Source organism: Acomys minous (assembly GCF_964271855.1).
Source record: "Acomys minous genome assembly, chromosome: 14".
Taxonomy (NCBI): domain Eukaryota; kingdom Metazoa; phylum Chordata; class Mammalia; order Rodentia; family Muridae; genus Acomys; species Acomys minous.
In genome coordinates, this window is record NC_140496.1 from 14,617,350 (window position 1) to 14,641,445 (window position 24,096).

Consider the following 24,096-nt stretch of genomic DNA (forward strand, 5'->3'; position numbering starts at 1 on the left):
GGCAAGCAAAGCATGTCTTAAATGTAAGAGATTCAATACAGGGTTGAATGAGGACAAAGGTCTGAGAGTTAAAATATCTGCAAGCACTGAAGAGGGTGGGAGAAGGGGGGCTTTGAACGAGGAGCCCCCTGCCTTATTCCTGAGGCTTATTTTGCGTTATCATGTCCCCTTTTATGCTCCTGAGTGAAGAAAATACCAGAAGTTAAGATGGAGGTGGGCCTTTCAATTAAGTCTAACATTTCTACTAAATAGGTAACAAGATTCTTCTACCCTATTGCCAATCAGTTTTGACACGTTGCGCCATTCTTTATTTCCCCCTGTGTCTCATTTCCTGCCTCTGTGAAATCAGGGAAATGGTCTACACAACTGCAAATATCCCTTAAGCCTACGATTATTTTCCTTGGACTTACCTTTAGGCAGGGGACACAGAAGGGCAGAAGATAAATAACCGATGAAAATTAAGACCAGCCATCTTCAACATGGTGGTCATCTCAGGTCCTTCCATACCACCCATGAGGGAGCTTGGGAGTCCAGTCAATCACCCTGCTCCTCAGTGCAGCTAGCCAGTGATTTAATGCCACGTGGTGGACTTCCTCCCACCTCTAACAGCTGGTTACTGGCACGGTTTCCTGCTCTAGCTGTCTGTTTAACAAATGAATGCTGTCAGTTCCAAGGGAAGCAGGGCAGGGCGGGGCGGGGAGCTTGACATAACCCATCAGTACTACAGAAACAAGTGAAAACATATGTCTTCCCAGTCGTGCATCAGCAGGCAGCTGCCTTGGGAACAGGGAGCATCATTTGTTCCTAAAACAATTCTCCACTATCTTGCAAACATAGCAGATGCTATTTACAAAGTTCCAGCTGAGATGGACGGTGTGTATCAACTATTCCTTCTTGAGAAGTAACTGTTGTAGGCAGCTTGCATTGACTGTGGGCCATGGGAATTCCCTTATTGTCCAAACTTCGACACTGAGTGCAGTTTAAATAGCAATGATACTGACGACACTCAATCACTTATTGTGAGGTGACAAGGAGTTGGAGCTTTGGTATATCCATGGCTACCAGTCTTATATGAGAGTATTCTTCTAAATTAGTGTGATGCGGCTAGTTTAAGCTTCAATAGTCAAGGGCCAATGTTTGCAATGATTAGGAATTAAAGAAGAAATCTGATGGGTGAGTGACATCATAGAAGGCTTGCCAAACTAGGTGGTGAGCAATGCGGGCTCGCTGTGTAAATTTCTGTCACTTTTCATGATAGTGTCTGGTGGGATATAAAGTGTTATATTGGTATGGCCTTCATTGTTCTGGGGTGTCAGAGGATGTGCCAGGATTTTCTTTAACATAAATTAGTTCTGGCAGAATTTCAACATTTCCTGCTGGTCCCCAGTGGACAAGAGTCCGGACCCTTAGAGGGGATCTTGCCTAACTTCATGTGCCCACAGAAGTCTATACATGCCGTCATCCATCCAGCAAGAGTGAGCATCATGCCCCAAGCTCTGTCAAATGCTAAGGCACAAAATCAACACCATTTATCTCTGTCTTGCCAGGGATTTACATTACAAGGATTAGGAAGAAACTAGAGAAACATGCCCCACCCCCATTAGCGCAGGGTGACTGGGCAGCGTGTGGGAGGAATCTGTAAATCAGGAAGATGACCCGGAAAATGGGTGCATCTGATTGAGTGCTTGTGTTTGTCTCCCAGAGTAGCACAGCTTCTTAAACATAGATATCAACACCTTTACTTTTATCCCCCTTGTCCTCATTTTATTTCTGTTGCTGTGATAAATGCACTGACAAAAAAGGATGGAGGGGTGGAGATTGTATGGAATTTATTTCAGCTCATAGTTCCAGGTCACAAATCATTGCTTTGGGAAAGTCACAGCAGCAAGGACTTTTAATAACTGCTTCCTCACATCTCCATGTCACTTGTTCGATGGCTTGCACTTAGCTTGATTTCTCTCCTCTTATATAGCCCTGGACCACCTACCCAGAGAACTGTGCTGCCTGCAGTGGGCCGGGCCCTCTTAATCCATTAACAGTCAAGATGGCCTCCCACAGACATTTCCACAGGCCAATCTGATTTACAGAAACCCTCAGTTGGGACATATTTCTCAGGTGATTCTAAGCGGTGTCAAGTTGACAGTTAAAGTTGACTATGACACCTGGCTAGCTAAGGGGCTGGGCAGGTATGGCTTATTCCTCCTGACTGTTCCCTGAGCTTCATTCCTTCAGAAAGGACTTACCAGATATGGTGCGGCTGCCATCAAGCAGAATAGTCAAGTCCTGCTCTGAAAGAATCTAGAATATTCTAATAAACAGATACTGGAGAGTGGTGTTAGATGAAATAAAAGCTAGATCTGTAATGATCATCCAGAATGTGTTCTGGAGAACCGGTGAGCCCGATATCTCTGGGTTCATGCAGAACCTTAATGTCACTTCAACCACCTGCTGTTGTTACTTTATATCTCCTAATGGGAGAATGGCAAAGGGATAGGAAAGGCCAGCCTTGCAGTCTAGTCACCTCTTGACCTCACTCTTTCATTTTTGACACAGACCCACCTGCACAAATCTTCCTGATTTGTTTGAAGTGGCAAAAAGAACGCCAAGTAATTAGGACTCTGTGCTGTACAACATACAGTCCAGACATGGTTTGTTTTTTTTAAAGTCTGATACTTCAATGGATGTCTCTTCCCCCCAAAGTCATATCCTCCAGAATTCTAAAAGGATACATGTTTAGAGCTGCTATCTCATGCCTTTAATCCCAGCACTTGGGAGGCAAGGCAGGCAGATCTCTGAATCTGAGCCCAGCCTGGTCTACAAAGAGAGTTACAGGACAGCCAGGGCTACACAGAGAAACCCTGTCTAAAAAAAAAAAAAAAAAAAAAAGTGGGGGTTGGGAGGTGGGCTGTGTAGTCACACAGCTTCCAGATACAGCAGATATGGTGGTGTTATGGGAGTTGAGCTGTTGCGGTCATGGACTATTTGTTCCAGTAGAAACCCATTAATCAGTGAAACAGTGAGTTTACTAGTATGTGTTAAGAGCTCCTAGAATGGCCAAATCTTCACAAGTCAGACAGCTATGGCCCTGGTGCACTGAAGAAAGGGACAGAGTCTATTCACCTTTTTGTCGGGACATGAGCTCTCCATGCAATCAAAGCCACATTGGTTAATTTTGATTTGGAGCTGCTCTTGGCTAGTGTGAAGTCGGGAAAAGCTAATGGATTCTATGATGTAATTGACTGTCCTTAGTGAAGGAAGAGCGGAAGGGCAAACCTTTGGAAGAGACGCATAGAGCAGGACTTGATGCCCTTTTTTCTTCTTTTCTTTGTTATTGTCAGTATGGAGACTTGACCTGCAGAGGTCAGGGGTTACACAGAGAGGTCAATTTTGTCTCAGATTGTACCTGAGTAAATTACAGGCAGAATGCTCTATGCACGTGTGGTAGGATCACCAGCTATTCCATGGAAAGGGCAGGCCTTTGCTTGTTTCATCGAAACAGATGGCCAGCATGGGACTTAGCATCTCTAGTGAATAGTTGTCATCTGCTTCCATGTTCTCAAAAAAGGCCACAGTGTTCTGTTAATGTAGCATTGACTCTGAACTCGCTCATTCAGAATGGCCCACAGTGTCCCTTTCTCCATGATGCCAGTCAGAGTGAACAGGGACATGCCACCTCCTTCCTATGAAGGAAGAAGAGAAGAGATCAAGCCTTCATAGTGCATCAAGGCTACATCTCAACATCTGGTCTCCTGAATACTGTGGATATGAAATTACTGTCCATATTGACCACACAAGAGAAGGGAATGAACAAATTCTACCTACCAATGTCGTGAAGACTTCTCCCGAGCCCCAAACCTGCCTCCCCCTAAAAAAGTACTGAAGGCATTTTTTTGTTGTTGGCTTTTTTTTTTTTTTTTTTTTTGTCTTTTGTTTTTCTCTTAGACCATGACAGGAAACCTTGGATATCTCCTCTTTTGGAGTGCATGTGTACACTCAAGAGTCTGTCCAGTCATCTACTCAACAGTTTTGCATGTGCAGATGACAGAAGTTTCTGTTTAGGTCTCCTAAAATTATGTACTTTATAGAGAACGGAGTAAACTACCCATGATGGTCATTTTAGGGACTAGCATCTGCAGATGTCCTCTTCTTGGCCTGAGCCGTGGTCCAGATGTACCCACTTGTTCTCACCTGGGATTTAGTAAACAGTTTTGATTAATCATTTCATCATCTCCTTGGGTTTCTGTTTAAGAGCTACCAGTGCTCATGTGTGTGTTTATGCCTATGTGTGTGTGATGCTCATGACATAACATACTGTGGCTAAAGATTGGCTTATTTCACCTAGGGAAGCCCTGAGTTCTAGTACTATTTAGGAGATAATAATAATAATAATAATAATAATAATAATAATAATAATAATAATAATAATAATAAAGCAACAGACATTTAGAGTACTTATGCTTCCCCTTTCAACTCTGCCATCCTCTTGATCATTTTCCTTAACTGTTTATCTTTGTGTCATTCCACCTAATTTCCCTCAGTAAATTTTGTTGCTTTTGGACAAAAATCCATAAACAGCCTCATACCACAGGCTGGGTTCCATTGAAGACCTTGGCAGCTTTTTCTCTGCAGACCCATGTTGCTTTCCTTCATTTTCCTCATCCTTTGTGTCAAAAATCACGGATTTTTCTTTCATACTGACCACTTTTTCTTAAGCCTTTCGTCAAATCTGACATGGAGAGTTGCCTTTGGAATGGCATCACACATGGTGCAGAGTGAATCGATTATCTATTCTTTACTGTGATGGTTTGGATAAAAGCATGCATTTTTTAAGAGAATGGCAATACAGGCTGCTGGGGAGTTGGCCCAGGGGTTAAAAGCACTTGTTAGTCCAGCAGAGGATCCAGCTTCAGTACCCAGCACCCACGTGATAGCTCACAAACATCTGTAACTGCAGTCCAGGGGATCTGACGCCCTCTTCTGGCCTCCACAGAGATAACACAAACCGTGTACAGATGGCCATTCAGGCAAAACACCCATACATATAAAACAAAACCTTTTCCAAAAAGTTAGATGAGTGACAATCTTGGTCGAACAAGCAGCATTTTAAATGTTATTGTGGCTAAGATAAAAAAAAAATGTAAAAGTGCAAACTAATCTGATGATCAATGACTATAAATGCAGACAATAGGTCTTCACTAATATCTTTCCAGACAGCCTTCTGGAAGACGCCTGGTTGAACCTGTCAGCTACACTTCAGTAAACACTAAAGTGCGATGCTGCTGCCCAGGGGGCTGTTTTTACTGTCATTTCAAGAGATGGCCTAGAGTTTGCAGGCTCATTTCGTGTGCAGCTCTGCTTCAGCTGTAGCACGTGTCCTTAATCCAGGAAGGTGTTTTAAGCTTGCGGGGAGGGTCGGTATTTTAAAGGCCTTGGGATACAAATTGCTGAAGGAACTTAGAATTTTCTGACTTTCATTGATCTTTAAGACCATTCGCACTGAGCTTTTAAAAACTGAATTAAGCACCCAATCACCACAAACTTTTTCAGGAGTCTTCTATTTCCTCTTACCTTTAAAGCTTCTAAGAGAATTGAAATCTGATCTTTAGGGAGAGCACATATGTATTTTACCTGAAAAAAAAATGAGTGTATATATATGTGATACATATATACACTCATATGTATGTATATAGAATATATGTGTGTGAAATATATATGTAATATACAATACACATATATACATTTAGATAGACAACTGGTTCTACTGAATAAATAGTTGACTAAAACCATGAACATCACTTTAAGAAGCTATTGATGTATTTTATTAGTTTAATCACCAAATTTTTAATTGTTCTTCTTATTTTGCTTCTTTTAATTTATTTTCTTGACTAAAGAACGGTTTTATATTCATTTTGTCTAATGTAGTATTCAAAGTTTTCTAAAACTTTTATTGGATTGTATAAATTATCTCAAGTAGAAAGCTGGAAAGTATCAAAATAGGATAATGGCCTGTGATTAGTATGTACTTTGTTTTTAATTTAGTGGTTAATTCTGTCTCTTTAAAATTAGGAAAGGAAAAAATACTAGAACAATCCTTGTATGCTGGTCTTTCTACAGAGTCCAGTAGGGGGCACCACACCAAGGTCATTAATCTCCCTTGGTGGAGGGAAGAGAAAGTTGGATCTTGGTAAATCTTTCTTTCCTGATTAATACTACTTTGTTTTATTTATCTTTGTTATTTTGACAAATTCTTCACCTTCAGTAGTTTATGACATCACTAACTCCATGTACTAGAACATTGTCTTTTTAAAAAATTATCTAGCACGGTACAATAATGATATTGTGATGAAGAATTATTTTAGATGCTTTACACCAAACTGAAGTGTGCAGGTCCAGTGTATTTGTCCCAGTACAGACCAGTTGGCTTAAGTGGCCTTTTGGCTGGAGACAGGCGGCTTGACACTACCTCCTGAAGTAGCCTGAAGGATTCTTTACAGAGATGTCCACTCAGGAGAAGCTGGGGCCTTGACCCAGCCATAGAAAAGCATTTCAGACCCAATAGAAAGTTCAGCTGGAAGTTATTAGGAGAATATTCTAATATAGATTTAAACCTAGGGCTTGACATAAGGAGAAGTGATCAGGGAAACCGCAAGACCCACTCACATGTGGGTGTGGGCTTTTTAAGGGTGAGTCCCCACTTGAATGTCTGGGCAGCACCCACAAACTCGCTTTGGGTGTCTTTTAAGTTACATCTCAAAGGGTTGCTAAGGCACACCCCTCCTCCTTTCCTTCCTCTTTCTTGGTAATTGAGATTAGAAGGTGGCTCCAGGTGTGCCTTTGATGGGATTAGATCCGATAAGATAAAACCATGGCCCTTAAGGGGGCATCAGGCATTTCTTTTAGTGTAAAAGGGGTTTGTGAGACTCCTGGAAAACTGAAGCTGGGGAGGACAGGGGCCTCCAGCATGAATGTTGCTATTTTAACCCCCTTATTTACAACATCTCTCCCTATAAAAAACAACATTGCCTCACAGCAAATGCTGTCAGTTGTGCTGTGATCCTGGCCTCTCAAGAAGCAAGAGGCTTCAACCAGACTCCAGGGAGAAGGCTCCCCACTCCACCCGCCACCCCACCCTCTTTCCCCACCCCCCTCCCCCACTCCCCACCCCCAGTCCAACCTCTTTCCCCACCTCCACTTCCCCCACCCCCCCATCCCCAACCCGCCCCCCCCCCCAGGCCCACATCCTCCTGTCCTGCCTCAGGAGAAGGATTTCATTCAACATAGAAATGCCCCCTCTGCCTTTGAGCACCTAGAGTCTTCCGAAAATAAGGAGAAAAGAGAAAATTTGCAAACCGGCCAGTCCAGTCAAGGCACTTAAAGGATATTAGTTAAACCAAGTAAGGAAGTTGGGAAAGCTGGAGGGCTTTTGAGGCATTTGTTTTTCCTTCGACTAATGCCTCTGTCTAGGAAGAGTTGTAAATGGTGCCTTTTGTCTGCATGGCGTGGAGTGGAGGAGAGGGCCCTGCCCAGGAAGTAGAGACCCCGGATTCCACCTGTGTTTGCAGCTGGGCCTTCCCTCCACTCTCCAAGCCTGGTTTCCTTCCTGTCTCCTGATGGCCTGCTCTCAGCCAGGCCTCCATAATGGCACATGTTTATTGACTAAGAAACAAACATTTGTTGTCTTTTAGCATGGCAATGGCCCTGGGGATTCCTGTGCGGCCCTTATTATCACAGATGTTATAGTAGCTGTGAGAAGACTAGCATCTTATGTCTTTCATTGGAGAGAGAGAGGGAGACAGCAGACCACGGCCTGTGGTCATTTGGAAAGGAGACAGACAGGGTAGTTCCCAACTTCTCTCAGGACATGGCATAGTAGTTGAGACATCAGCGCATAGCATTGACAAAAGAAACACAGGCTGACAACTTGCTTGTACATTCCACTAACTACCTGGATGGTTAAAAAGGAAAAACAAACAAGGCAGAAAAAATGCTGCCATAACGTGCATGTGTGAAAGATACCTACTGTAGATATCTAAGAAGTTACTAGAAAAATTCAAAGGAACATAATAAATACCCAGGTTGTGGGAAGAGAGTTCAAAGTGTGAACGAAGTGTTCTGTTTAGAATGGTATTGGAGAGGACCAGGGGACAGATGAAACCAGCGGGGATGACGAGAATTGGTGGAGCTGGCAAAATACAGATGCCGAGGGCACTGTGTGTGTTCATTTGACATTGGTGAGGATCTTGTTGGTGACTGGGACTAGGTCAAAACTGTCAGGATTAAAGATGGAAGCCTTTGGTAGCACTCCGTGAGCCAGATGCAAGAGGGGAGGGCGCAGTTGACACATATCCAGGGAATATGATGGACAATGTTTCTGGAGGGGGTGGGATTTTTTGCTTATTTGAGCTTTTATGTATTTGTGTGTTCATGCGTGAGCGAGTATATGTTCATTCATAAGTGACCAGAGGACAACCTCAAGTGTCCTTCCTTGTCACTGGCCTGGAACTCACTAGGCAAGGTGACCATGGCCCTAAGGATCCTCCTGGCTCTGGTCCCCTAGAACTGGGATTACAAGGGTGTGCCACCATGCCTGCTGGTGGTTTAATTGGGATTCTAGGGCTCAGACTTGGGTCCTCATGCTTGCATGGTGACCACTCTAAGGACTGACTTACCTTGCTAGTCTAATTATCCCTTTTAATACTATTGATCCTCCTCTATCACAGGACACAAATGTAATATCTTTGCTATTTACTTTGTGCTCCTTTTTGTAAATGCCAGTGCCCAGATAGGATTAGGACTTAGGTGCCCAGTGTATGCCTGATGAGTGAAACCATCTCTTATGGTCCCCTGGGATCTAGATACATCAATATCCAGAAGGTACTCTCTTAGAAGCCAGCAGATGTTTGATGGGGCAGAAAAATCGGGACCAAATAAAGTATTCTGTGGTTTCTTTTGGGAAAGCAAAGCTGAAGGCTAACACAGGGACAAACTCTGACACCAGATGCCCACTCCACCCCCACAGCATCCTACGGCCTGGGAGAGGCAATAACCTTGTGTTCCCCTGTAAGCTGCCCTCGCTCCAACATCCCCACTTACCCAAGCTAGGCAACCACAACCCTTGCGGTTCTCCTGAATTGTTGTGTGGTGTGCCCTGCACGCTGTATGGCGCATGGCAGGTGCCCAGTGAGCATGTGTTAGTTCAGTGAGTCTTCATCACCGGAAGTGCCACAGTCTAAATAATACAAAGGACTTTTGCCGTACTGGCTTTGTCTTTTCTTGCAAGGTGAATAAGGGAGGTTGAAGTCTCCTTCATAATGTGTGATGGTAAGGCCTCATGCATAGATTCATAAATTGTACATTAGTCACCTAGACAGTTGATAATGAAAAAAGTGGGAGCACATGTACATGTGTCTGCGTCTGAGATTCCTAATGGTGCTAATGAACAGCACAGCTGAAGGCCTCAGTTGGTGCTTCTTGAACTCTAGTGGGCATATTCACAGGGAGCAGATAAAGTCCTGCGTGACTGTGTGATTAACATGGACTCAGCAATGTCAAGGACTCAGTGCCTTAGACCCATGGGTACAAGTCAAGTTCAAGTGCTGACAGTAGGTACCAGTGTGAGTGTTTACAAATGACTGGCCAGCATGTGCAAACATTAGCAACCCTCTTCCTCACAGATGACTTGCAGCCTGAGACTGCTCTCCTCCAGAGGCCCCCGCCCCACCTCGCCCCCAAGACTAACAGGCCCCTCCTTCTTTGCCATACTTAATAAAAGCTCTGAGGTTCTGGGTTGTTGGGTCGTTGGTGAGCCTCCATCTTAAGTGCACAGGGCCCACCTGACTCCAGCTTTTCGGCACCTGTGTCTCTCTGCCTGTTCTTTCTTCATTCCTTCACCACCCCAGTCATGTTTCTAAGACCTTAGCCTACAGGGTGCAGTGCATATTATTCACCTGGTGCTCATAATAAGAAACACAAATCCAGTTCAAGTGAGGCTGTAAACGTTGTCTCTACTAACAACATACAGAGTTGTGGTTTTCAACCCCTGGGTCATTAGGTCATGACCCTGTTGGGGTCAGACTCTTTCACAGGGCCACTAAGACCACCAGAAAAAAAATAGACATTTATATTACAGTTTATAGCAGTAACAAAATTAAAATTATGAAGTAGCAACAAAAGTAATTTTATGGTTGGGAGGGGGGGCGGTCACCACAGTATGAGGAACTATATTAAAGGGTCGCAGCATAAGGAAGGTTGGAAACCAACAGTCTACAACAAAACTGAAGCTGCTGGTTCAGTTGCCACAGGTCCCTGAGCACCCTGAGTACAAGCCAAAGGAAGAGAACGAACGGCCTGTGGTGCAAGCCGAGGGCAAGTTGTGATTACATGTTTGGTACAACAGTGTGTGTATTGTGCCATGAGCTTGGAAGATTGGATTGTGCGACTGTGGGCTTACGGGCATCCCTTCTTCTGAACTTCATGAACAAGACTCATGATGTTAGTTAGTGCAGCTCACTGGAGCTCCTAGACCTCCACATAGGACAATTGCTCACTCCTTCCTCAGTTATTCTTAGAAGGTTTCTTACTATTGTGTCACTTAACGGAGTCAATGTTGGAGGCCTTGGTCTTACTACAAAGCCATGAACTATTTTTTATATTCACTGCTCCATCTAGGTTTCATCAATGGCTACCAGTCAAAGCTATTCAAGCAAGGATATCCCTTAGCTCAGTCCTTCAAACACTTACTAACAGGGCAGTGGGTCTCACTCAACCTGTGGGTCACGACCCTTTTGTGGGCTGACCCTTTCACAGGGGTTGCCTAAGATGATCAGAAAACACAAGATACTTACATTATGATGTATAACAGTAGCAACATTACAGTTATGAAGTAGCAAGGAAAATAATTTGATGGTTGGGGTTGTCCACAACATGAGGAGCTATATTAAAGATGCAGTATTAGGAAGGTTGAGAACCACTGGTCTAGGAGCTGGTGAGATGGTTCAGTGGGTAAGAATGCTTGCTCTGGAAGCAGGAAGACAAGAGTTTAAATCCCAGTACCCTTACAGCAATCTGGGGATGGCTTTGTGTACCTGTAATCTCAGCACTGTGGGTGTGGAGATTGGGAGGCTTTCTGAGGCCTACTGCCTGCAAGCCCCACTCCAGGGTCTGTAAGAAACCCCATCTCAAAGGAATAAGGCAGAGTCATAGAGCAAGATACCCAATATCCTCTTCTACTGGCCTGTGCATGCATGCATGGTGTATACACATATAAAAGCACATGCACACATGCACCAGCACACATGTGTATATATATCACATATATGTACACAAATAAATCAACAAAAGTATAAAATATTTGCAGCCTACCCAGATAGCCTAAGGATACAATGGCATATTTAGCATGTGTAAGGCCCTGGATTTGCTTCCTCTACGACCATAAAATACATTTTAAAAATAGAATTGATCAATTACCCATGGTTAACATTGGTTTAGGAGATGAGTGCCAACCTACTTAGTCTTTTGTTGTCCTCTTTGTAAAAATGGAGTCATAATAGCGGCATGTAATAGTGCAGATAAAAATGACATGGCAGGGCCAGTAAGATGGCTTGACAGGTACTGTTGCTTGCCACCAAGCCTGATGACATGAGTTCAATCCCAGGGACCTATGTGGCAGAGAATTGCCTACTATAAATTGTCCTACAACATCCACATACACTAGTGCGCGCGCGCACACACACACACGTAATTTTAAAAAGCATTTTAATACAAGGCATTTTGCACACTGCCTAGCCACAGGAAGTAATCAGGGCAAAGACACCAAGAGTCAACCCAGGAAAAGGTCAACGCATGGAGTCATGAGTGTGCTCTTTGTGTTTGGCTTTTTTAGTCAGGTCTGATAAGGACTCGAGACAATGAATTCCTCATCTCACCGCTACCTCAGCTGCTGGCCCAGGAACACAACTACAGCTCGCCTGCGGGCCACCATCCTCACGTCCTGTACAAAAGGACAGCAGAGAAGAGGGTCCAGCGGTACCAAGACTACCCTGGCTCCCACCGGACTTACCCTGATCACTCCCCAAGTCACACTCCCCCTGCCTCCCAGAGCCAAGAGACAGAGTACCGCCATCGAAGGTGGCAAAAGCAGCATTTTTGTGGACGACGCAAGAAATGTATGTAAGGAGACTTTCCTTGTCCTGTTCTCAAGAGGGCCTCGACGGGTAGTCTTGGGGGCAGCTGGGTTCCCTGACGTGGCAGGTCAGCGAGGCTGCACTAAGGTCGATCCCAGATGCCTCCTTGCAGAAGGACTGGTGGACCCTGTGCGGACGAGTGGCTCTCCTAGGTTCTACCAGGAAATATGTAGATACAGGTCCTTTTAGACCTTTTAAGCATCTCCCAGTTTTAGCCAAAGGTCCCAGTCCTATCTTAGTTTCTGTTATCTTGGGAAGAGTGCCCAGATTTCTATGGTGAAAATTAAAAAAAAAAAAAAATCAGAGATAAATTCACAGGTGAGCGTTCCTTCTAGAGACCCAAAGAAGAGACATCCCAGGATACATCTCAGGAGGAATGTTGGCTCCCAAAAGGAAGCTGGCAGTGAGCAGAGGAACTCTTGAGTATGCTCTATAAGCCAGTGGTGGATGCCTATAATACCAGTGCTCAGAGGGAGGAAGAGGGAGAATTATGAGATCTAAGCTAGCTTGACCTGTATAATGATCCCATTTCAACAGAAGGCATTGTATTTCCTTCCCCCCCCCACCCCCTACCCCCCACTGCTGGGATCAAGCCCAGGGCCTTACATATGCTCAGTAAAGCTCTGAGCCAGCCAGTCTGCGTTTCCAGTCTCTTTTGCTCTTTGTCTAGACCAACAAAGTCCAGTAGATAAGAACCAAATGTAAGTTTGCATTGTCAAACAACTGTGTCACGACATTTTGTAATCCAAGTCCTTGGGGAACTGAAGGCAAGAGAAGCAACAGTTCGAAGCCATCCTTGGCTACGTAGGGAATTCAAGCCCAGTCTGGGCTGCATAAAGTTCTGCCATTAAAAAAAAAATCAAAAGTAGGTGCTGCAGAAATGGCTCAGTACAATGGGCCTCTTGCTGCACAGGTGTGAGAACCTGGGTTCAGGTTCCTGGCACCCACAGAAGTGTCAGGTTCCCCACCAGACAAATACCCAGTAATCTCTGCACGTTAGGAAGGTGGAAAATGGGGGGGATCCACTGAGAAAACATATAGGAACTAGACTAACTGAATTTACAAGTTCTGGGTTCAACTGAGAGACCCTGCTTCCATGTGTAAGATGGAGATACGCCCACTGTCAACCTCTGGCTTCTACATGCATGTTAACACACATGCACAAACGTGGTACACAAACACACCACAAACACACTCATTCCTAACACCTGTTAACAAACACCCAAAATAATAAAAGTTTAAAAACAAATTGCTTTTCAGTAGCATTTAATCTAACTCAGAACACACAAATACTATCACCTCAAATTAAAAACTGTATAACAAACTGTCACCGAGGGATTGCGCTTCCTCTTTCATATTATATTCTAGAAAGGTTCTTAATTTACTCATGACCCAGTGTCAATTCCAGTAACAAAAATTTCCATTAGAAGTTCTTAATTTGTATGTAGATTTCCTAAGATTTAATGCTGAAAAGGTAGATTTTTAGATACTCCATTGTTTCAGATATGTTTATATTTTTCAGGGACCAAGTTAAATATTTAATTTTTTTTATGTGATAAAGAGTTTGATCCTTATGTTCCCCAGCCACGCTTCACTAACTTGGCAGCCACAGATGACAACCAGATCCCACATAGACCTGTGAGGCGTCCTCACACATCTAGGAGCTGGCACAGTTGCTTATATAAGATAGAGTTTTTGCCATTCCTATTGGCTATTGGTATTACAGAGTCAATGTATTCCATTAAGGCATAAAAATGAGATTTTTCTCCTCTCTTCATTGACAATTGCTGACCTGCCTTGTCTGCCAGCTAAAATTATAACTTGTTTTCTTTTATTTATCACTGAGATTTTTTAAAACATTTCTGAATCTACCAGTCTATCCACCTGTCTACCAGCCCAACCATCCATGCATCTAAGCATCTGTTGAATAAATCTCAGGTGCAAAGACGCAGGGCAGATGACAGCAGTGACACACTCAGTGACACACCCACCCCCATTTACCCATCTCTGTCAGCCTGGGCCACCCACATTTCTTCTGCTGATCTTCCTTCCAAATGTTCTCTGTCTGCCACAGATGCCCCCAAGCCTCCTGCAGAGGACACGTATCTACGCTTTGATGAATATGGGGGCACAGGGCGGCCGAGAAGATCAGCTGGAAAGTCACAGAAGGGTCTCAACGTGGAAACCCTTGTAGTGGCAGATGCAAAGATGGTAGAAAAGCACGGAAAAGATGACGTCACCAGATACATTCTCACAGTCATGAACATGGTAAGGACCATTATGAGGTTCCTACCCTCTCGAGTCCCCCAAGACAAGATGTAGGATTCCTTGTGTGTGGCGGGGGGGGGGGGGGGGGGGGGCGGGGACAGTACGCACTTACCAACATTTGTTTTTAATTTGAATCTTGAGAAAAATCACTCTTGCTGAAACCTGCATCCATTAAAATTGAAGCCTACACCCTTATCAATGATTCTGATTGATTCTATCCATGCAGAATTGTGTCTTTAAAAGATTTATGTTATTTTAATTATCCCACCAGGTTTCTAGCTTGTTCAAAGATGGGACCATTGGAAGTGATATAAACATTGTGGTTGTGAGCCTAATTCTTCTGGAAGAAGAGCCTGTAAGTGGCAAACTTTACTTATTTATTCATTTGCTCTGCTGGATGGGATGCATTTATTGAAAAGCTACTTAGATTAATGCAGGAAATGGTCATTTGAGTCTCCTATTTGAAAGTATGGCAACCATCTCATCAGGCAAAGTACAGTCTAATAATGATATGCAATCCAGTCATTGAGCCAAATCATCACAAAACAATCCTTTATAAGTTAATCTAGATAATATATCCATAAATATTTCAACAGTTGTGTATAAATATTATATGTATATATAACATAAAATTCTCAACATACAAAGTATAAATACTCTATAAATATATCATCCTTATGATGAAGGTGAATTTGATCATCAGTTTTAGGGTTAGTTGGACTGTACAGCTCAGATATGCTGACTAATACAAAGGTGGATACATAAGCATATTTTGAGAATGCTTGTAGTAAATCTATGGTCTCTCAAGTGCCAATTTAGGACTAACAAAGAATAAACAAGGGGGTCTTAAAGCGCCTTGAATTGATTAGGGTGAGGTGCACTACACAGGAATTGGGCAAATTGCAAAAACAGAACATATAATAATGTGTTAAATTGCACAGTACTCCCTCTCTGTGGTGTTTTGATCTGTAAGCTGTATTTTCCCCCTATGAGCTCACCAATCAGGCAGACAATTTTTTTAAAGCCCCTGAGGCTTTCGCTCTTCAACTCTAACCCCAGTAAAGCACGTGAAAAGCAGAGAGGCAGAGACAAGAAAAAGACAATGGATCTAATTGCCCAGTGTGTAGAGTTGCAGAGGTTTGACCTTTGCGATGTTACCCTGGAATTTTAGAAAGCTGTTGTGTGTGTTGTTTGGGGGACACTTGGGCTTTGGTGTGCCACTCACATACTGCTCAAAGACAGTAAAACCTGCAGCACCCTGATTCACTGACAAGACTGTTGTCGAAAACATTTGGCTTGACCCAACTCATGGGCTTAAGCCTAATAAAACATTTTGATAAATGATAGTTTTTGTCTTCTCCGCTTCAATTTAATGTATGTGTGTTTTGCCTGCACGGATAGATACACATCACAGGTGTGCCTGGTTACCCACAGAGGCAAGCAGAGTGTGTTGGATCCTCCAGAGTTGTCACGTCATGATAGGAATTGAGCATGGGTCCTCTGGAAAAGCTGCCAGTGCTCTTAACCTCTCCAGCCCTAATCTCTTAACTTTTTAGAGCCTAGTAAATGGTCTCCATTCAGTAAACTTACATTTGTATTATTGATTGCTTGAAGCCTCTTAAGTACCAAACTTCACAGAGGACTAAAGCATGGATGCTTTATATTTTATTGAAGAAAGTATTGAACTTCAATAGGAATAAATTTACCAAGAATTTAACAGTTTTTATATATTTAGAAAGTACATATTGAAAATTCAAGTTTCTTTTATAATTTATATTAACCCAAATTTGATTTTTTTTTTTTTAGCACTTGGCTCAGTGGCCTTTTTGTACTGATATTTTCCCCTAAAACATGACGTTTCTGCATTTGCCTCCACAGCCACAATGATTCAACTTTCTCCACTCTGGCAAAATCAACGCGCTTTAATCTCTGCACCTTTCCCATAGGGAGGCTTGCTCATCAATCACCACGCAGACCAGTCTCTAAATAGCTTCTGCCAGTGGCAATCTGCCCTCGTGGGAAAGAATGGCAAGAGGCACGACCACGCCATCCTCCTCACAGGATTTGACATTTGCTCCTGGAAGAACGAGCCATGTGACACACTAGGTATGGCGCACACAGATCTCGCATGCACATCTGCTAGCTAGAAGGACAGGGTGAAAACTTTCTGATGGACGCGTTGCCCCTTGAGTCCCGTCAAAGTGACCTGATAGACTCAAGTGTCTCTCACTGTCCATGACACATTCTGACGACTGTTTCATTGGATAACAGTGTTTCTTTGTGGCTATCATAGAGTCTGTGATGGCTGTAACATCACTAGACACTATTTTCCCCTTGAGAGCACTGTTGTATAAACACCCCACTGTTGCATGAACTCATTATGCGGCACATGACCATATTTAAGTCTTTAAATTTGGGAAGAGCTTCCTTGTTATATGCTGAATATGTTCTACTTTATGGAACTCATTGTGGTATGGAGTCTGTATACCAAGAAATTAGTATTTTTTTATTGCCCCAATTGACAAGTAGTGAAGTGAAGAAAGGTCATTTGGCTGTGCATGTTTTCAGTCATTTTATAAGCACGATGACTACAGAACTGGGAAGCTGGAGGAAAACTGTTAGATGGCCTCACACCTCACTCTGTCACTGATGATTAGTGTCTTTTTTTAGCAAGGTCCTTGACTTTGAGGGACTCCGTTCTCCCCACCCACCCACCCCCTTTTTTCTTTTCATTTTGGTACAAGGCACCCAGCACATGACTTGCTGTATTTCCAAGCTGATTCAGTTGCTCATAGTAGGGACTTGAACCTTCAGTTTGTGGCGAATTGGCTTATTCACAGCAAGGTCTGCAAACGTTTGCAGTAGAGGGCTCTACAGTGAATGTGCTGTGCTCTGCAGAGTGGCAGCTGCTCGCAGCAGCCACGTTAGTGAGAAACCAGTCATAGACGATGCACAAACCAATGAGGGAAGCTTTGCCTAATGAAGTTACACCGAGGAGGAGACAACCGCAGACAAAAGAATAAACAAAGGCTTGAAAAACGGCAAGCACACCGCCACCAGCAATCAATCCTGATCTGCTCCATGGGTCACTCTCTTTGAGGAGGATGTCGTACGGGCTTAAGCATTCACATATGCCTTGTGAGTGTCCAAGCCGAGGACTGCGCTGCCCAAAGCAAATTGATTCAACATCCCAGAGTCTCCGATTCTAACTTAAAATTTATAAATGCACATTCCAAGTACAGTACGATATAGAAAACACCATGTATTAGAAAACGCAGGACTTTTAAATATCCAGGCCCTAAACAGGTGGGGCGAGGAGCAAGACAGGAAACAGCCAGCTAGACACCTGGATACCAAATCAGTTTCACTGCAAGTCACATATTAACTAAGTACCTCCCCCTTATCTGTCATCTCTGTGACCTCTATAACCTAGCCTACAGTCCTGCTTCCTCACCTCTGTCATAGGGCATAAGTAACATATTAGTTAAGTGATGACACATACATCTGCATGCATATTAGACTTCCCAGAAGATCTCATGGCTCAGCATTGAGGTGGATACAGCCAGTTCCCAAGTATGGCCACCAAACCTCGTTGTAATGGACATTAGCTCTCAGAGCTGGAAAGAAAGACATCCATCTACTATAAGGTTGATCAAGATAGAGCTGAGGGATGATGGGAGCGATTGTAGAACTGTGATTGTGGGGAGAATGGGGACACTTGCCAGAGATTGTAAATGGGAGAAAAGTGAATTTGATCTATACATATTACCTGGGCAATGTTCAGAGAATGATCAGGACAGAATTGGAAGGCATATCCCACACTGAGATAGTAGAGACACTCCTAAGTTAACATTGTATGTCATTGTAACTGCCCTTATATCAATTTCTCCAACTCCAATAATAAACTTAGATCGGTCATACAGACTTCTGAGACAATGAAGACATTTAATACTCTTCTGGAAGAAAAACCCTAAATGTACTAATCCACTAAACTATTATCTGTGTATACTCAATTAGTGTTAATACTTGGAATTGATTCTTTCAATAGGATTTGCTCCTATCAGTGGGATGTGCAGTAAGTACCGAAGCTGTACCATCAACGAAGACACAGGACTTGGCCTTGCCTTCACCATTGCACATGAGTCAGGGCACAAGTGAGTGGCTTCTCAATTCACTACTCTCTATGGAAACTTGCCAAGTGATCCTGTGGCCTTTCTTCATTGATTACTGTTGATCTAAATCAAATACATGGGATTTATCTTGTATAAAGCTTTAGATTGTGGACTTCAGAAAGGGCTTGGGGGTTGGCAGAAGGCTCAGTTGCTAAGCTGTTTGCCACACGAGCCTAAGGACATGAGTTTGATCAAAAGAACACACAGGAAGTAAAAGGCAAGTATGGTGGTGCATGCTTGTAACCCAGGTGTGTAAGTTACTACTGTTTTACTACTGCGAAGAAACACCATGACCAGCGTTTACAAAGCAAAGTATTTCAGAGGCCCAGTCCATGGTTAACATGACAGGGAGAGTGGCAGCAGGCAGGCATAACTGAAAGCTTGGCTTCTGATTGGCAGGCAGGAGCCAGGGAGAGAACAATTCTGGGCCTGGCGTGAGCTTTTGAAATCTCAAAGCCCAGCAGCACACCCCCTCCAACAAGGCCACATGTCTTAATCCTTTCCACATAGTTCCACCAATTTGGGACCAAACATTCAAACATATGAGCTTATGGGGACCATTCTCTTTCAAACCATCACAGCCAGCAATATGGAGACAGCTCTGTAACACTAATGCTAATCCTAGGCCTAACCCTGACCCTGACCCTAACCAGCATCTCTCTGGCAATCTCACTAGACATCCTAATCTACTTAGAAAATTTAGGACAGTGAGAGACACTGCATCAAAGGAAAAAAATGACCAGTGCCTAAAGAATACTATGCAAGGTTGTCTTCTGACCTCCATCATAGTTGTAAACACACACACACACACACACACACACACACACACACACCCACACACAGAGTTCAGTAAGAATCAGTCATTGAGGTTTGTATTTTCACATCGCATGTTACATCTTTTAATGTTGCATCATTACATCATTTGCAGATGGAACACATGTTACTCACCTGACTCTCATCTAGGTCCTTAGTTTCTCTTGGGTTTTGCTTTGGTGAAGACGCTTGAAGCCCATTCCACTTCCCTCCCTCCTGTAGTAAGCACGGTCATTGTCACTGAGTCATAATCTTCTCTTTGCTTTTCACATTTTAGTCTGTGGCCACAGTCTCTCAGTATTTTTGTCCCTAGCTGGCCTTGAAATTGTCGTCCCCTTGCCTCAGCCTTCCAAGTAGCGTGATTGTAGGCATATGCTACCACACCCTGGAATAGCTCATCCTTTGTACAAAACAAAATAATCATGCTAACATATAAACCCAGGCCCCGAGTGCAATGACACACACTGAGTTCAGTTTTCGAACTACTGGCTATGAGGAACTTAACCGTTCTTGCTTATAGATAAAAGTTATCTGAACCCCTAATCTAATACTTCAGTTGAGGGAAACAAGACATAGTCTTCAGGAAGAGTGAGAAAGAGGTGTCAAACCTGAGAGAAGAATGGATGTTGGGGGTGGGAGGTAAGTTAGTAAGGTTTGCCGTGCAAACTTGAGGATCTGGGTTGGACCCCGGGTGTGGGAGTGTGTGCTGCTGGCAGTCTCAGGGCTGATGGAGGCGGAAGTAGAAGTGAGAAAGTCCCCCAGGCTCAGTGGCCAATGAGAAAACAAAGGTGGGTAGTATCTGAGGAGCCATATACCAGGGCTGCATATCTGGGTTTCACAAGTGTGTGCGTGTGCACATGAGCATCCCTAGTGAACGGAAGTGAAGTACATTCTCAAGATCAGATGTTGCTATGTGGCCTTTCTGGCATGAAGGTGATGAAGCAGATAGTTGCTGAGATTTGCGGAGGACTTTCGAAATGAGCAGGGAAAAAAAATAGTATCTTCTAAAAGGCTACTAAATTAAAGTACTTTTAGAAATGCAAAGTTCGAAATTCAAAAGTGAGTTCATATTGAGTTTCCTTTTGTCCCACCCCCCGACTCCGCAAAAAAAAAAAAAAAAAAAAAAAAAAAAAAAAAATTCTAATGAGGCTCCAATTAAGCAGTGCTCCCTTCTGGGACAATCCTTTAATCTCTGTGCGTCTCATCGTCCCTTTTGGAATTCTGGCTTTTTAGTCATAGGCTTTAGCGTATTTAGAAAGAATGTCTCCCAAACACATTCCCTCAGCTCCCTGCTTAGGCAGAAAGAAACGAATGAATTTGGCAAAGCTGAGAATGCAGAAATGCTTTTGCCAAATGTCTTTTGAGATTACTAAATATACTATTGTCAACAGTCACCTCTAAATTCAAGGGAGTCCTTTGATGACCCTCCAATGTACAGCACCCTACACGTGCTTGATAAATGAAAACAAATGCTAACAAAGAAATGGCTAGATGGTAGGCATAGCTCACAGCAAAATTCTGCAGATGGATACAGCACCCTCATTTTTTAGAGGCTACCTTCAAAAGATGACTATACAATGATATAGCATTTCCTCCCCCCCCCCATAGGAACCATAACTACTTAAACAAATGTACTCTTAAGAGGCGGATTTTATTTCTTTAATGATCAGATTAAGAACAATTAAAATTCATATAAATGTCTCTGTGAGCATTGCCTCTCTTGAACGAAAAACACAAAACATACTTTGTTTTCTGAATATTTTCCGAAGATGGCCATAGAAGCTTTTCATACCACTTCCTAAGACAACATGAGGCAGCATATTTGCTCTGCATACATGAGATGAGAAATCATTTAGGAACAGGGTTTATGATCGTTAGGTAATTTCGAATTGGGCATCAGAGTTACAGGCAGCCGTGGGCCACCTGATGGCTCGTGTGCTAAGAACCAAGCTTGAGTCTACTTCCAGCCCACCACCTAATACATTTAAAAGAGATCCATAATGCTTAGTTTCTGTAAAGGCATTAATTATTCTAATGGCATAACAAAGAATGGTGCTCAGAAATCATTCACAGTGTTTTGTAACAGGCTGAGCTCTGGGATGTCATGTTGTTTTTCTCACGTGTTTTCAACAGTTTTCATCATCATTTGTAGAGACCTTTATTTTTATGAGGGGATTCAATTTATAATCTAAATTTAGCTAATCGGCTGATCATCTCTGGAGGGAAGATTTATATGGTGTTAGCTTTGTGAATGATATCAATAAAGGGTCCTTCTGAAGCTGAACTTCTGTATCAAAGCTCCAGAATTGGTGATAAGAAATCTTTTAATTTTTAGAAATTAGCAATCTAAGCTTTGGGTTACTTAAGAAATCTTTTCAACATTTATTTATGTGTGTGTGTGTGTGTGTGTGTGTGTGTGTGTGTGTGTGTGTGTGTGTTAGACTTGTAGGAGTCAGTTCTTTCCTTCCATCATGTGTGTTCCAGAGGACTGAACTCAAGCAGTCAATTTTGGCCACAAGTGTCTTTAAAAGCTGCTGCACCATCTTGCTGGTCTAACCTAAGAAATCTTGACTAAGACTTCCTAGCCTTTCCATACATAGCAGACAAACCATGCTTTGGTTTTGTGGCCAATAAATAACAAAGTCTTTAGCATTCTTCAAGTTTTTTTCCCCCCGCAGAAATTTTACAGCAGTAGCTTACAGAAACTCATTTTTTTTTTTTGTCGTTGACTTCTGTCTCCCACCTGGGTCAGCTGAGTGTCAGTGCATTTTCTTGGGACATGGGTTCACAGAAGGCAGTCTTCCTTTACGTTTCAGCTTTGGCATGGTTCACGATGGTGAAGGCAACCCCTGCAGGAAGGCAGAAGGCAACATCATGTCACCCACACTGACTGGAAACAACGGGGTGTTTTCCTGGTCTTCCTGCAGCCGACAGTATCTAAAGAAATTCCTCAGGTAAGATGGATACATTTCCCAGGGCTGTGCCCAGCTGTGTAGCAGTATTTGGTAGGTGGGAAAACAGCTATTCAAGCCAGGCCTGGTGGGATGGGCTAGTCGTTGTGGCTGTTTGGGAGGCTGAGACAAAAGGATAGAAAGGCAATGGTCAACCTGGGCTACAATGTAAGTTCAAGGCCAACCTGAAAAATAAAATAGAAAAAGTAAAAAGGAGGCCTGCAGATGAAGCCCAGCAGCAGAGTGCTTGCCTGGCACACCTGAAGTACTAGGCTTAACCTCTAGAAGCACAAAATACCATAGACTCTGTAGAAATGTCTCATGGTGTCTCCACGAAGGGAAAGACTAAAAGCTTCCTATTGGGATGACATTGACAATTATAATGATATGGTTGTTGAAAATCTACTGAGGACATACTACTGTGCCAGATCCCCTCCACATATTGCCGTGCTGGACTAGCAAGTAGGCCCAGTAGGCAACTGCACCTGCTATCAGGCTTGACTGTCTGAACTGCATCCTGGGAAACTCCATGCTGGGAAGAGAGAACTGACTTCTGCAAATTGTCCTCTACCCTGAACACTCATGGAGTAGCAGGCAAATGTTCACATAGGTGCAAGCATGTATGTACAAGCACACTCAAACAAATTAAAATGTAACTTAAAAAAAAAAAGCGGGGCCTTTAATCCCATCACTCGGGAGGCAGAGGCAGGCAGATTGCTATGAGTTCAAGGCCAGCCTGGTCTACAAAGCGAGTCCAGGACAGCCAGCATTATACAGAGAAACCTTGTCTCAGAAAAAATAAAAATAATAAAAATAAATAAATAAAAGAAATATGTATTGTTTTATCCTTTCAGCAATCCTATTTCTATCTCTACTCCAGGGTTTAGGAAATTGAGTCTTTGAGGGACCAGTCATGTTGTTTAATATACGACAGCTGGTGCGCTGCAGGTGCAAGACTCACACTTAGATCCACACTGACACCTCGATCTAAAATTCATAACATCTCTCTTTTTCTAACTTCTAGGACTCCTGGATGTATAGCCTTTTTTACTGTGATTATTTTAATCTAACCCACGAGCCTGTAAGACTTAGAAGAGCCCAGTGTTTGGTTTATTTTTTAAAAAATGAAACCCAGGGCTGGAGAGGTGGCTCAGCATTTGCAAGTGCCCGCTGCTCTTACTGAGAACCTGAGTTTGGTTCTCAGCATCTAATGTTGGGTGGCTCACAAATGCCTGTCACTCCAGCTCTAGAGGATCTGATGTCCTTTTCCGACCTCTACCAAGTCCCTACACACAGAGACATATACACTTAAGTTAAAAAAAAAAAAATAGTAGTAAGTCTTAAAAAAAAAAAAACCACTTTGCTTAAGGGACATGCATGCATCTACATCCTTTTGGTCTCCGTTGACTCACATAGACAGTTGGGCTCTGGTCGCTTCCTTTGACCAGATGTTAGTGACGTTTCCTGACAAATTGGTGTGCCTAATAGGTTCACACCTATGCGACTGTATATGAGCTGGCAATGTTCACAGAATTATCAAGGTGTATCTACAAGGAAGATTAAATGTGAGCATATATAGCTACCTGGCTGATGCCCAACACATAGTGAAAAAAAAAAAAGAAAGAAAAGAAAAGAAATAGATAACTTAGTAAGTTATCATAAGTCACATCTTCCTATATGTTCATATTAACCTCAGATTCATTGTTTGGG

General features: G+C 43.0%; 1 protein-coding gene across 3 annotated transcripts in view; it reads left to right on the plus strand.

Moving 5' to 3' along the window:
* The window catches only part of ADAMTS18 (ADAM metallopeptidase with thrombospondin type 1 motif 18), a 139,920-nt gene that overhangs the window by 55,246 nt on the left and 60,578 nt on the right, over positions 1–24,096 (plus strand). For 2 of the 3 annotated variants that reach the window (XM_084757318.1, XM_084757319.1), the window contains 6 exons: positions 11,882–12,164; positions 14,257–14,450; positions 14,722–14,805; positions 16,397–16,556; positions 18,499–18,604; positions 22,252–22,389. In XM_084757318.1, coding sequence (XP_084613444.1) covers positions 11,882–12,164; positions 14,257–14,450; positions 14,722–14,805; positions 16,397–16,556; positions 18,499–18,604; positions 22,252–22,389 — 965 coding nt within the window. Of the gene's footprint in view, positions 1–11,881; positions 12,169–14,256; positions 14,451–14,721; positions 14,806–16,396; positions 16,557–18,498; positions 18,605–22,251; positions 22,390–24,096 lie in introns of all 3 variants that reach the window. The other variant, XM_084757320.1, reaches the window with a different exon arrangement.